This window comes from Culex quinquefasciatus, chromosome 2 (genome assembly GCF_015732765.1).
Source record: "Culex quinquefasciatus strain JHB chromosome 2, VPISU_Cqui_1.0_pri_paternal, whole genome shotgun sequence".
Taxonomy (NCBI): Eukaryota; Metazoa; Arthropoda; class Insecta; order Diptera; family Culicidae; genus Culex; species Culex quinquefasciatus.
In genome coordinates, this window is record NC_051862.1 from 13305796 (window position 1) to 13321342 (window position 15547).

General features: G+C 42.8%; 1 protein-coding gene across 25 annotated transcripts in view; it reads left to right on the forward strand.

Annotated features, from left to right (window-relative positions):
* The window catches only part of LOC6032343 (ryanodine receptor), a 60306-nt gene extending 47962 nt beyond the window's left edge, over nucleotides 1-12344 (forward strand). For 9 of the 25 annotated variants that reach the window (XM_038252386.1, XM_038252383.1, XM_038252390.1 and 6 more), the window contains 8 exons: nucleotides 23-160; nucleotides 414-700; nucleotides 774-2919; nucleotides 3144-3256; nucleotides 7168-7261; nucleotides 7329-7577; nucleotides 7782-11276; nucleotides 11337-12344. In XM_038252386.1, the coding sequence (XP_038108314.1) occupies nucleotides 23-160; nucleotides 414-700; nucleotides 774-2919; nucleotides 3144-3256; nucleotides 7168-7261; nucleotides 7329-7577; nucleotides 7782-11276; nucleotides 11337-11555 (6741 nt within the window). In that variant the 3' untranslated portion in view covers nucleotides 11556-12344. Of the gene's footprint in view, nucleotides 1-22; nucleotides 161-413; nucleotides 701-773; nucleotides 2920-3143; nucleotides 3257-6726; nucleotides 6837-7167; nucleotides 7262-7328; nucleotides 7578-7665; nucleotides 7693-7781; nucleotides 11277-11336 lie in introns of all 25 variants that reach the window. The other 16 variants (XM_038252391.1, XM_038252401.1, XM_038252397.1 and 13 more) reach the window with 5 other exon arrangements.
* The last annotated feature ends 3203 nt before the right edge of the window (nucleotides 12345-15547 follow it).

The window sequence follows — 15547 nt, forward strand, 5'->3', positions numbered from 1 at the left end:
TCAAATAACATATCTATTTTAGGAAAAGGAACGCTACAAGGATCCAGTCCGCGAAAGCTTGAAGGCCTTGCTGGCACTCAACTGGCGCGTTGAACACTCGGAGGGTGACGTTCCGCTGTCGAATCGTGGTTCGATGCGCAGACAGTCCAAGCCAAATCTTGTGAGTATAAGACCATCACGTAAAGCTAACCAAATGTATCACAAAACTAACCTCCAAATTGAAATTTCTATCAAAATTTACCAAAATTTCTAACGCTCCCAAAACAACCTGTTTGGAACGACTCGGCACATCCAATTGGTACCCCAAATTATACATCTCTGATCCACCACCACACTCACGACGTGTACCCGGAACGACGCACTCGTTTGTACCACACAACACCTCCACCACCGACGATGATTAACGCCCAAAGGAATTGCAGGGAGATACGGGATCGCCGTTCAACTACAACCCGCATCCGGTCGACATGACCAACCTGACGCTAAGCAGGGAAATGCAAAACATGGCCGAACGACTAGCGGAGAACTCGCACGACATCTGGGCCCAGAAGAAGTTCGACGAGCTGCACCAGTGCGGCGGCGCGATCCACGCCCAGCTCGTGCCGTACGACCTGCTGACCGACAAGGAGAAACGCAAGGATCGCGAGCGCTCGCAGGAGTTCCTGAAGTACCTGCAGTACCAGGGACTGAAGCTACACAAGTCTGTATACCACTGGAGCTTGATGGGTTTGGGGGTTGCGGGACTGATTCGGCTATGTTTTATTTTATTTCAGACCATCCCGCGGAATGACGGAAGAACCGGGAATGACCGCAGCTGCGATCGAAGCCCGTTTCGCTTACTCGCTGTTGGAGAAGTTGATCTCGTACATTGATCGTGCCACCATCAACATGAAGCTGCTGAAGCCATCGTCGACTTTCAGCCGGCGAACGTCGTTCAAGACCTGCTCGCGAGACATCAAGTTCTTCTCGAAGGTGGTGCTTCCGTTGATTGAGAAGTACTTCTCGTCCAACCGTAACTACTTTATCGCGATCGCAACGGCTACCAACAACGTTGGTGCGGCGTCCCTCAAGGAGAAGGAGATGGTAGCGGCGTTGTTCTGTAAGTTGGCCAGCTTGTTGAGATATCGCATGGCGGCGTTCGGCGCTGATGTTCGCATCACCGTACGTTGCCTGCAGGTGCTGGTCAAGAGCATCGATGCCAAATCACTGGTGAAGAACTGTCCAGAGTTTATCCGTACTTCGATGTTGACGTTCTTCAACAACACCGCTGATGATTTGGGACAGACGATCTTCAATCTGCAGGAGGGCAAGTACGATCGACTGCGTGGAACGCATCTAAAGACGTCAACCTCGTTGGCGTACGTCAATCAGGTCATCTTGCCGATATTGACATCGCTGTTCGATCACTTGGCCGCGTGTGACTACGGTACGGATCTGCTGCTGGACGAAATCCAAGTAGCGTCATACAAGATTTTGTCGTCTTTGTACACCCTTGGTACGGACGCCAACTTGACGCGTGATCGTAAGTATCTCAAGACCGAGATCGAGCGTCACAAGCCTGCACTGGGTTCGTGCCTGGGAGCATTCAGCTCCGTCTTCCCGGTGGCCTTCCTGGAACCGTTTGCCAACAAGCACAATCCGTTCTCGCTGCTGAATCGCATTGCCGACACTTCGCTTGAAGCCCAGGACATCATGACCAAGATGGAGAGCTCGATGCCGACGCTGGAGACGATCCTGGCCGAAGTGGATCACTTTGTCGAGTCGGAGAAGACGTATCACGAAGCGCAACATATCATTGACGTGATTTTGCCACTGCTTTGCTCGTATCTACCGTTCTGGTGGAACCAGGGCCCGGACAATGTGAGCCCACAGTCTGGCAATCACGTCACAATGGTCACTGCCGATCATATGAATCTTTTGCTGAAGAATGTGCTCAAGATGATCAAGAAGAACATCGCCAACGAGAACGCACCATGGATGACGCGTATCGCTAGCTTCACCCAGCAGATCATCATCAACAGCAGCGAGGAGCTGCTGAAGGACGTCTTCCTGCCGCTGGCCGAACGTGTCAAGAAGCGCGTCGACAGCATGTTCCACAAGGAGGAGAGCTTGCGAGGCTTCCTCAAGTCTTCCACCGACGACACGTCCCAGATTGAGGCCCAGATCCAGGAGGACTGGCAGCTGCTGGTTCGTGACATCTACTCGTTCTACCCGCTGCTGATCAAGTACGTCGACCTGCAGAGGAACCACTGGCTGAAGGACAACATCGCCGAAGCGGAAGAGCTGTACAACTACGTGGCGGAGATCTTCAACGTGTGGTCCAAGAGTCAGTACTTCCTGAAGGAGGAGCAGAACTTTATCTCGGCGAACGAAATCGACAACATGGCGCTGATCATGCCGACGGCTACCCGACGTACAGCTGCCGTTTCCGGTGACATGCCAGCAGCCGGAGGAAAGATGAAGAAGAAGAAGCGTGCTCGAGACAAGAAGCGCGACAAGGACAAGGAGATTCAGTCCAGCTTGATGGTGGCCTGTCTCAAGCGTCTGCTACCGGTCGGGTTGAACCTGTTTGCCGGCAAGGAACAGGAACTGGTTCAGCACTGCAAGGATCGCTACCTCAAGGTAAGATTCGGGGAAAACCTGCCACACGACCGATTCTTACATTTCCGTTCTTTCCTCCAGAAAATGCAAGAGTACGAGGTGATCGAGTTTGCGCACACCCAGCTGACGCTGCCCGACAAGCTAGATCCGGCGGACGAAATGTCCTGGCAACACTATCTGTACTCAAAGCTGGGCAAGAAGGAGGACATTGTCGTGCAGGAGTCGATCGAAAAGTCGGACAAGAAGCCGGGCAACAAGATCGAGGAAACGGTCGAGCGAATCGTCGCCATGGCCAAGGTCCTGTACGGACTGCACATGGTAAGTGTTCCGATTGGTCCAATTTGCCCCTTTCCTATGAGTTGAACGTCTCACTTACTCTTACGAAATACCTGATCATGCACCATTCCATTTCAAAGTAGTCAATTTGTTGAACCGGCATCAACATCCCAGAAACCCCCTTTTTGATAGTAAATAAATGATTAAAAAAATCATCATGATCACAATTTTCTAAAGTACACTATTGTTTCCGGTTATATATCTAGATTGACCATCCACAACAACAAAGTAAAAATGTTTATAGAAGTTGTGTCTCGATACAGAGAAAACGAGCGGTTATTGCTTGTTTCAGACATGTCTCCTTACATTCACTGCCAAGGTTTATAGTTTATATTTTGTTGTTCGAAAAAAAAATCTTAATTTTATTTGTTTTTCTTCTTTTTGTGAGTTATGTTTTTTTATTCACTGCCGTAATAGTTGTTGTAATGCCAAGACGAGGATTGTTTGAAACTTTAATCTTCTCGAGTTACCATTAATTGCATTCAAAATCGATAAGTTTTGTTTCTCTCACACTTCTTTTCCAAAACTAACACGTACTGAAACCAAGCAAATGCAAAAATCAGCCAATCGAGCCCCCCATCGCCCCCTCCATATACGAGAGAGCCATATGTAGGTTGTACCCCTCCCAAAAGTCCCATCCCCTTCCCCCACTAACCGGACACGTAACCAACCAACAAACAAACCTGTCCCGGAAGCCATCCCCCCATTGCATCGCACTTCCTACCGACGAAATCCGATACAAACACATCCCGGCATATCTCTTAACAGTCTTCTAAGTTATTTTCCAAAAACTAATAGGAATGTAGAGCAAAGTTTCCTTAATTTAGTTTCTTTTACTTGAACGAATAATACTTCTTCTTCTATTACTACTGTAACACTACTACTACTACTACTACTACTACTACTACTTCTACCGCTAGGTTTTTCTTCTTCTTCAAAAGAATGGTTTAATCTTATACCAAGATTTCTGAAAACAAAAGTTTCACCAGAAAATACGCTCTGACTGCACGTCTAACTTTAACTTTAGTAAGCTCTTCTTTCAGTACGATCTGTCTTTATTTTAAACTTGTAAAAAAGTCACACAAATGGAATTCCCTCTTCGCACTTGCGCCCTAATGTTTATCAACTCTTCATATTTCTGAATTAGCCGTTTAAGTTTTTAACAGTATGTTTAAATATTTCTTCCTAAAATTAAGCAATAACAAGCATCTGCTCATTCCTTAAAAAAACGTCATGCTTAGTCAAGTAATCAGCGAATTATCTCGAACCGATATTTTCATGAATCTCTCAGTTCGACGGTGTCGTGCTATCTAGTCGCACGTCGCTTTTTGACGTTTCGAGAAAAACGCATTTTAATGTTTGACCTTGAATGTACAAAAATGCAATGTAAAAAAAGGACAAACGCGTTTTGTTTGGCTGGGAATTCTTTGCATTGTCCCAACGTTTGGTTGAATATGGTTGCCGGAGTCCCGAGTTGTAGTTACAAATTTATACGGTAGTCGGGCTTGTACGTGTGTCAAACGCGTTCTGACCTGAAATCTCTTTGGCCAGTTGTCGCACTTACATCAATTTTCAGGCTGTGTCAAGGTAGCACGACAAGATTGAAACTTCTTTCATTCATTCATTCAGAGCTGCACAAAATGGCGTTCTAAACTCAATTTGACCAAAAATGCACGTACGATAAGATAGCACGTCAACGACGAGTTATTCATAGCAAAACAATGTAATGATTGCAAACCTTTTCCGGTACTTTTACATTGTTTACATGCTACCGTAATTTCTGAGTGAATCGGGGCACACAAGAAAATCTGTATCTTTTGAAGGAATTTTCTGATCGATTTGGTGTCTTCGGCAAAGTGGTAGCTGTTAAATAATGATTTTAAAATTATTTTTTTACCGAGCTATGATTTAAAAAAAAAAAACATAAGTCTTACCCGAACAAATGTTGGACTTCTGGAGTTTTTTTTTTTTTTTTAATTTCTTTTCAAAAAAAAACTCCAGAAATGTTACTCCTGATTCCAAAATTTTCAATTTTTTTTTTTCGATTAGATTACAAAATTCCCTAAATATTTTTATTTTAATATTTCTGGTATGATATGGTTAGAACTGATACAGAATTAAATACAATTTATCACAAATAAAAACAATATTAACAAACTTTTTTTAAATATGCCGACTTTCGAGCAAAAGTGTTTGACGGATAAATTGTTTTTGGTCAAATTTCGATTAAAAATATCGAGCTAAATTGATATCATTTAAATTTTTGGTTTTATTTTTGCGATTCCAAGATGCAATTGTCTACTCCTCTTTCCTGTCATTCTCGAATGACGAAACGGCAAACTTTTCATCTCCAAAAATAACAGTACTGAATAGTACTTTTCAGTATCCATCAGGGTACAAAAAAATTCAAAATAACTACAGACACCTTTTGGAAACCAAAAACATATATCTAGAGTTGGTTCAATAGGTCCTATAAACATATGAAAGGCAATAGCTTATAGGACCTTTAAAAAAAACTGTAGATAAATCAAAAATTTATGGAATTTAAAATAATGTACATTTTTAAATTTAGATGAAATATGTGGAAGATTTCACATACGAACAAAAATATTTAGAAAAAAACCCATGTGTATGTTTTTCAGATGTTTTGATTTGATTAGTTCAACTTAAGATGCTTGAATGTATCAACAAATTTGCTCAAATATATTACAAATGGAAACTAAACACTTTTTGAAAAAAAAACATCAAAATTGTAAGAGTTGGACATGTTTGATGTGAAAAGGACACAAATCAAAATATCGATAGCTTAGCTAATAAACATTAACCTAAAAAAATAACCGATTGCGAAGAAGGAATCCATTTTCTGCTACAACTAGTATTAAATTAGAAACAATATAACCATTCACATAAAGCATTTCTAACTCTGTTTCGGACCATGTTAGTTTTGGAAAGAATTGTAACCCGTTTTGCATCGAGTTTCAGTAATGTCGCGTTTAATTGGTTTAGTTTTTCTTAGTTCCGTAAATCTTTTTATTATTTGAAAGCAAATGAAAAATAACAAAGGCGCAGTCTGAAACGAAACTTTCGTCTCCAGAAGGTTTTCCGCATAACCAGCATCACGTTTTTTTTTAAGTTCCTAGAGGAAGCAATTTTGTTTCTTGTTTTATTTTTGCATTACTTTCTGTTTATTTTATGTTTACCCGCGCAGATAAAGCGAATGTTTTGAGGCTAAGAATGCACCAATGTGTCATGTTTTTGAGAAATAAACTAGCAAGAATTGAAAAAAACAAACAGCAGCACGCCCCATACAACCACTTCCGACTAGCAGTTTCTTTTCCGGCCTAAGTCAATGTCCAAAGTAAAAAAAAAGCTCTAAATTATAACTCATAAACAAACAAACAATGTATGCACTCATATCTGCACGCGCGCGAAATCCAAAATTGACACACACACACACACAAAACACTGTCTCTTCCCCTCACCCCTACTGTTACTAACCGTTGACGCACCGCTCATAAACTACTAATCCCAAAATGACCCCCAAGACCACGCCCCTACACAAGAGGACACGCCCCCTCTACGAAGTTCTCTTTTCGTGCCCTCTTTTTGTCTCTCTTTTCCCTACTTCCACAAAACACACCCTCTCTCCCCCTCTCACTCTCTCTCTCTTTCTCTCTTAGTTCGTAAGAGTCGTTTAAAACAAACCAAAAATAAAATACTTATTGGCTCAAGATGAGATACTAACCGCGTTCTAATCTACTAACTTGGAATACCACCGACTATATATAGGCATGCCGATCAAAACCAAGAAAGGCTAATGTGAAACAAGCTTTATCACAAGCACGACGTAAAATGGCTGTTGCATGCATAAAATCAAAACCAATGTATAAAATGAGCAGGTGACTTGTCCACTTTATTCTCTTTCTCTCTACTACTCTAGACTTTTGCATCTTTACTACTGACGAATTGGTTTTTCTTTATTTCTTCTTCTACGGTTTTGCGCTGACTACTTCTCCTCGGTAGCCATTGTATGACTGGCCGTGCTTGCCCAGACTGACCCCTTCCGTTCGGTTTTGTAGTTTTCGTTCTATAACCCACTTGAGTTGTAAGCTTTCGACCTGTTTTTATGTTGCCATTTGCGTGTTTGTACTTGGAGTGCACTAGTTCGAACCCCAGCTAACTCATATCTTTCCGTTTCGTTGCATCATCTACGGGAATCCCATTGCGCAGACACCGAGCGTGTAACATCTTCGCCCGGACCTACTCCGAACAATGGCTCGAGGACGAGAACGTTGGCCAGGAGGTCATGATTGAGGACCTTACTGTGAGTATAGCAAAAGGGTAAACCACATTTGCAGCGGGGGTCATGAACCGGAACTCGTTTCTTGCAGCAAACCTTCGAGGATGCGGAAAAGAAGAAGAAGGAGGAAGAGGAGGAGGAGGGCAAGCCCGACCCGTTGACGCAGCTGGTTACGACCTTCTGCCGCGGAGCGATGACCGAGCGAAGTGGCGCCCTGCAGGAGGATCCGCTGTACATGTCGTACGCGAGCATCGTGGCCCGATCGTGCGGTGAAGAGGAAGAAGAAGGTGGTGACGAGGAAGAGGGTGGCGGCGAAGAGGAAGCCGGTCCCAGTATTCACGTAAGTAGTCCAAAAAGGCGTCCCGAGGTGTTGCGAACTAACCAAATCCATCCCTACTAACCCATGCACTCACGCACGCGCTGATCAGAGCATGGACAAGCTCATGGTAAGCCCGGTAAACAAACTTCTCTTCTCTAAGCTTCTCCACTTTCAACTTTTGCCGAATTCCACTTGCACAATTCTTACGCCGACCTTCACTTGCAGGAACAAGAAATGGAGAAGCAGAAGCTGCTCTTCCACCAGGCTCGTCTAGCGAACCGTGGCGTAGCCGAAATGGTCCTGCTGCACATCTCCGCCTCGAAGGGAATCCCGTCGGATATGGTGATGCGTACGCTGCAGCTGGGTATCGCGATCCTGCGCGGTGGCAACATCGACATCCAGATGGGCATGCTGAACCATCTGAAGGAGAAGAAGGACGTTGGATTCTTCACGTCCATCGCCGGTCTTATGAACTCGTGTAGCGTGCTGGATCTGGACGCGTTCGAGCGTAACACCAAGGCCGAAGGGTTGGGAGTTGGTGCCGAGGGAGCTGCCGGTGAGAAGAACATGCACGATGCTGAGTTTACCTGCGCACTGTTCCGCTTTATCCAGCTGACTTGCGAGGGTCACAACTTGGACTGGCAGAATTATCTGAGAACTCAGGCCGGTAACACGACCACCGTGAACGTGGTCATCTGCACGGTCGATTACCTGCTGCGACTGCAGGAATCCATCATGGACTTTTACTGGCACTACTCCAGCAAGGAGCTGATCGATCCGGCCGGTAAGGCCAACTTCTTCAAGGCTATCGGCGTTGCCAGTCAGGTGTTCAACACCCTTACTGAGGTCATCCAGGGTCCGTGTACGCAGAATCAGCAAGCACTGGCGCACTCCCGTCTGTGGGATGCCGTCGGAGGTTTCCTGTTCCTGTTTTCGCACATGCAGGACAAGCTGTCGAAGCACTCGAGCCAGGTCGATCTCCTGAAGGAGCTGCTCAATCTCCAGAAGGACATGATCACCATGATGCTGTCCATGCTTGAGGGTAACGTCGTCAACGGTACCATCGGTAAGCAGATGGTTGACACTCTGGTCGAGTCGGCCTCCAACGTGGAGCTGATTCTCAAGTACTTTGACATGTTCTTGAAGCTGAAGGATCTTACGTCTACCGCAAGCTTCACGGAAATCGATCCCAACGGCGACGGCTGGATTATGCCCAAGGACTTCCGCGATAAAATGGAACAACAGAAGAGTTACACTCCGGAGGAAATTGACTTCCTGTTGGCTTGTTGCGAGACGAATCACGACGGTAAGATCGACTACATCGGCTTCGTCGATCGGTTCCACGAACCAGCCAAGGAAATCGGCTTCAATTTGGCTGTGCTGCTGACCAACCTTTCCGAGCACATGCCCAACGAACCTCGCCTGGCTCGGTTCCTGGAAACTGCCGGCTCGGTGTTGAACTACTTTGAGTCGTTCCTGGGCCGTATCGAGATCATGGGTTCGTCCAAGCGCATCGAGCGTGTCTACTTCGAGATCAAGGAGGAGAACATTGAACAGTGGGAGAAGCCGCAGATCAAGGAATCCAAGCGTGCCTTCTTCTACTCGATCGTCACGGAGGGTGGCGACAAGGAAAAGCTGGAGGCGTTCGTCAACTTCTGCGAGGACGCCATCTTTGAAATGACTCACGCTTCCGGGCTCATGGCCAGCGACGACGACGGAGGAAACGTACGGCGCGAGGCGGCCTTCACGTACATCAGTGAAGAGGAAGAGGAGCGCGCGGCAAAGGATCCCGTCAAGCGGACCATCCAGGCCGTCAAGGACGGTCTGTCCTACTCATTGTACATGATCTCGCCCGCCAACATCAAGCACCAGATCGCAGTACTACAGACGAAATCATTCCCGGAAATCATCGTCGGCTTTTTCAAGATGATTTTCTATGCATTCTACTACTCTGGCTTTGGCGTGTCGCTTGTCATCAAGTATTTGATCAACGTTCTGATGTCGCTGATGCGAGGACCGGCGCACGAAGAGGAAGAGGTGGTGCAGGAGGTGGAAGCGTTGCCTGCACTGCCACCACTGCCACAGGAAGAGCCACCGGGTACGGTGCAAGCCTTCGGGTTGGACATCAGCAAGGAAGAAAACGGACAGTATCGCATACAAGCACACGAATCACCCGCCCTGAGCCCATCGTCTTCGGTTGAAGAGACCGGCGAAAGCAGCCCGGAGGACGGTGGACCGGAAGCTGCCGGTACCGGTGAATCTCCGATGACACTGGTCGATCTGTTGGGCGGTGAAGCCGCCAAGCGGGCCGCCCAGGAACGGTCGGAAGCTCAAAAGGCACAGGAAGCGACGCTCGCTAGCATTGAGGCCGAGTCGAAAAAGACGTCGGCCGAACCGAAGGAACCCGCTGCCGTCACCCAGATCGACTTCTCCAAGTACTCGAAGAAGGCCGTCAGTTATCTGGCGAGAAACTTCTACAACCTCAAGTACGTGGCACTTGTGCTGGCGTTCGGAATCAACTTTATGCTGCTGTTCTACAAGGTAACGACATTCGGCGACGATGAGGAAGCTGCCGAGGGATCTGGCGAGGATTTGATGGGACTGGCATCGGGAATGGGCTCTGGACTGGTTGACGCCGTACTGGAAGGCGGTAGCGGCGAAGGAGGTAGCGGGGAAGGTGAAGAGGACGGCGAAGATCCGCTGGAGAAGGTCGAAGTGGACGAGGACTTCTTCTACATGGAACACGTGATGCGTATTGCCGCCTGCCTGCACAGCTTGGTTTCGCTTTGCATGCTGATCGCGTACTACCACCTCAAGGTTCCGCTGGCCATCTTCAAGCGTGAAAAGGAAATTGCTCGACGACTGGAATTCGACGGACTGTTCATTGCTGAGCAACCCGAGGACGACGATATCAAATCCCACTGGGACAAGCTGGTCATTTCGGCCAAAACGTTCCCCGTCAACTATTGGGACAAGTTTGTCAAGAAGAAGGTCCGCGCAAAGTACAGTGAAACGTATGACTTCGACTCGATTTCGAACTTGCTCGGCATGGAAAGAAACGCATTTGCCGCACAGGAAGGCACCGAGGGTGTTGGCTTCTTCCACTTTATTGCAAACATCGACTGGAGATACCAGATCTGGAAGGCCGGCGTTACCATCACGGACAATGCGTTCCTGTACTCGCTGTGGTACTTTATCTTCTCGGTTATGGGCAACTTTAACAACTTCTTCTTTGCCGCTCACTTGCTCGATGTGGCCGTCGGTTTCAAGACGCTGCGTACGATCTTGCAGTCCGTAACGCACAACGGCAAGCAGCTGGTGCTGACGGTGATGCTGCTCACGATCATCGTGTACATCTACACCGTAATTGCGTTCAACTTCTTCCGTAAGTTCTACATCCAGGAGGACGACGACGGCGAGGAAGGTGATCGCAAGTGTCACGACATGGGCACCTGCTTCGTGTTCCATCTGTACAAGGGTGTCCGAGCAGGCGGTGGTATTGGTGACGAAATTGGCGATCCGGACGGTGACGAGTACGAAGTGTACCGTATCCTGTTCGACATCTCGTTCTTCTTCTTCGTCATCGTTATCCTGCTTGCCATCATCCAGGGTTTGATCATTGACGCTTTCGGTGAGCTTCGTGATCAGCTGGAGTCGGTCAAGGAGGACATGGAGTCCAACTGCTTCATTTGCGGCATAGGAAAGGACTACTTTGATAAGGTTTGTACGACAGAACTTGCCCGCCCAAACCGAAGAAACTAACTTGGCCTCCTTTTTTAGGTACCCCACGGGTTCGACACGCACGTGGCCCAGGAGCACAACCTGGCGAATTACATGTTCTTCCTTATGCATTTAATCAACAAACCGGACACCGAGTACACCGGCCAGGAGACGTACGTGTGGAACATGTACCAACAGCGATGCTGGGACTTCTTCCCGGTCGGTGACTGCTTCAGGAAACAGTACGAAGATGAACTGGGCGGTGGCGGCAGTAGCTAATTGCTAAACCTCCAGTAACAACATAAGCAAAACACCAGCAAATGTAGAGATATAGGGAGACAAACCAAAGAGATCGTGAGACACAAACGAACACAACCAACCAAACAATCAGCAGAAATAGGAGAAATTTTTTAAAGACATATTTCAAAGAACCTTTACAATATTGATCGAATATTCCAAAGAAATCCTCTTTAACTTTGAACCCGCAATCACTTTTCAACTCTGAATCACTAACAAAAAGAAAAGATGTCAATTTTGATTCAACTTCGATAGATCGTCATACACAATCAAACCAAACCAAATAAAACCGGAATCATTATAGAGCGTAGAAAGACCTCGGTGGAAGAATTTTGCGAAAACGACCAACCGGAAAAGGGAAACTATTGTTTAGAGAAAAAACTGTGCGCGCAACGCAACGGAAGCGCGGCGGTATTCTTTTTTGCGAACGAAATACAATGTCTTAGTTTTTGTTGAGAGAGAAAGCAAAAGACAAAAACCAGTCAACAGCACAACAAAGCACTCAGATTTAACTTTTGATTTGTTTTATTTTGGTTACATTGTTGCTGCCTATTTCTTTTGATAGTTTTAAGTTTTCTCTCTTTTATATTTTTAATGAAACTGTTAAAATACAAAAAAAAAAATCTATAAAAAAAAAGCTGCTGGAAGGAGATCGAAACCCTGGAAGAATTAAAGATTTATGAAAAACTGTAGTTAATATCTTACACTTTTTACCTAGTTGGAGAGATTTTACTATTAATAATAAAACAGATCGATTACTTATGAGTAAAAGTTTGTGTATTTTTTGCCAATTCCGAAAGCTCATACCTACCTAAACACAATTAGTTTGAGAAATACAAAAAGGTTAAGGCTCTGAAAGGCATGATTTTCAAACGGCCATTTGGCGGCCATGTTTGTTTTAGAAAATTCAAATCTAGACCTTAATCAGACTTTATATCAGGACAAGGAAATACATCTTCACCAAGGTTGTTCAACGATAGAATTATCGTCGATAATATTATTGTCTAACGATAACAATAATGGTTATCGTTATCGTTAAAATGATAACGATAATCTATCGTTATTATTATGTCGGTAATTCTGTCGGCGATCATTTTATCGCCGATAACGGGCGATTACTCATTTTTGAAATCTTTCTTAAATTAAATTAATCTATCAATATCATGTCAAAATTTCAATGTATTCACTTACAGTATATATTTTAATAAATTTTAAAGCATAAATACTAAAATAAAATCACAAAATTTACATAATCAGCAATATGGGTATCAAACGAAGCGAAATTTAGTATGCTTTTTCACTGTTCTAGTATTTTTAGTTTTCACAAAATACCGTATTTTTTTCGTAAATACTTAAATTTCTTACTAAATACCGCTTTTTTAAATACTCCGATTTTCATAATTTGCAACATGGGTATCAAACAACGTGAAATTTGGTATACTTTTCACTTTCATTAGAGTTTTTTTTACAAAATACTATTTTTTCACAAAATACCGTATTTTTTCGAAAATACTAAAATTTTTATAATATGCAATATGGGTATCAAACGATTTTGCATGCATTTACACTGTTTCAGAGTTTTTTGAATGAAATACTAAAATTTTCATAAAATATCATCAAAATATCATTTGAAAAACTCTGAAACATTGAAAATGCATGCAAAATGTCAATTCGTTTGTTACCCAAATTGAAAATTATGAAAATTTGAGTACTTTCAAATAAAATACTGTTATTTGTAAAAAAAAATAATATTTCCTTCAAAGAACTCTAAAACAGTGAAAATGCATGCAACATTTCAAATCGTTAGCAAACTATGAAAATTTGAGTGCCGTAAACCGGGGTGACATTGATAGGATTTCAATTTATTGTTGGAATATTTTTCAAGTGTTAAGGTTTTTTTCACAAGGTCCATGCACTATTTTTGAAAAAATGTTTTTTTCAATAGTGCTTTAAAAATAGTTGCATTGTAAATTTATATTTTGAATTCTGAGGTGACTTTGATGTCATAGTTTTTCTTGTTAAAATCAATTTTAAGTTGAAAACATTTTATTTTTCGTGAAATTTATCATCGCTAAGGTTGCTAATATCGTTTTTAAGAAAAAAAAATCAATGTTTATACTTAGTTAATTTAGTTTATAAGCTTTTTAATAAAACACATATAACTTTTAGGTATAATTGATAAAAAGTCGCAATTTTGCATGAAATTCTCGTTCATTGAGAAAACCATGACACTTTGAGAATATTAAAATAATGCTATTCATCAATATTTTTTTATTTTAGTTAACTAACTATTTAAAATTTTAAAAATTTTATGAAAACTTCTTTTCTTTTTTGTATTTATACTTTGAAACTTACCATATTATCAAAAAAATATTTTCTAAAAGAATGCTTTGAAAATTCAACATATTGGGGTTGAATGGAGTTAATTTTAGAAATAAATATATATAAAATAAGTTATCGACCGTTATCGTGGAGATAGATTATCGTTATCTTCACGACTTAGCAGGTCCGGTAAAAAAACATTTTTTTGCGTTTCGCAATAAAAGAACGCTCCCTAAGTAACAACATGGAGAACAACACAAAATGGCGTCATTAATTCAATTCGTGCAAAAATACACATGCGGCGACATAACACTACCACTACAATCTTTAGTTCGGTCCTAAAATGAAGCTTAAATTTGTGATATTATTGTCCACAACGGAAAAGCTTATTTTTCTGAGCACATTGACACTTTGTACGACCGCAATGGATTTAAAATGGATTTTTAAATCAATTTAAAAAAAATAACTTCGCGGTCCTTCTTGACAGCTCGTTCCAAGGGGACCATAGTTGATTCATCGTGAAAATTTTGTCATGTCAATATTTTTTGGCATTAAAAAAAAGTGAACAGAAATGGTTTTTAAACGTTTTTTTTTTTTTGTTGTACATAAAAATTGACATAGGGCGTTGGGACCCTATTGCTAGTCGTTGGGATAGTTTTAGAAATTCGTTTTCAAATTTGGTAGAGCTCAACTTAGTCAAACGATAAAGTACAAAAAGAAATGCATCTCAAAATGTGTATTATAAACTTAAATATGTTGTTAACAAGTAAGGGGAACAGCATTTAACTCAAGCGTGCCTTTTATATTGCCATATCAGCACTATGACATTCAATAACAGTTTTTTTTAAATTTTAGCCTGCCTGTGTGGATCAATCGGACCGCGCACTGGACTCACAATCCAGAGGTCGCCGGTTCGAATCCCGAGGCAGACGCAAAAAATAGCTAAAGATAGGTATTCGGTGCCCTCTCCCTGTGCCATACCTTCACACTTAGGAGACCCGGGAGGCGGTGTCTTGTCGCAAAAAGAACGATACACGCCTGTGGATCCGTTGACGAAACCGCAAGGTTTAAGAGCAGGGTGGCCACCAGATTTCGATTTTCAATTTCCCGGTTTTTTCCCGGTTTTCTTCCGAGACCAGAAGGAATTTTCCGGAATGTTTTTAAACCAAATTACAATGTTTTTTTTAGGCTAACGTTGGTATCAACATACTTTTGGAACGCATACATTTGGTTCAAAGTTTGAGTTCCTCAAGAAAGCTTTCAAATATCTTGAGTACAAAGTAAGTAAGTTGAAAACGAAGCCGTTTTTATCTGTTTCCAATCCAAACCTCTAATTTTTCTAATGATTGGGATTTTTCATCATCATGCTCTATAGATTTTACAAACTAAAAATAAAAAAAAAACTTTTTTATTTTTTAGAATAACATTAATTATTATTAGAAAGCAGGAAATGGCATTTACAATTCTGGAGTTTTTTTTTGAAAAGGTCCAATAAACCAAATTTCCAGTTTTTACTTTTTGGGTGTTTTTGAAACCGCCTTGAGTCAGGGGTATTTAAAAACACTCAAAAAGCAAAAACTGAAAATTTGGTTTATAGGTCCTTTTCAAAAAAAACTCCAGAATTTATTAATTTTGTAGAAAAGATTTGCAAA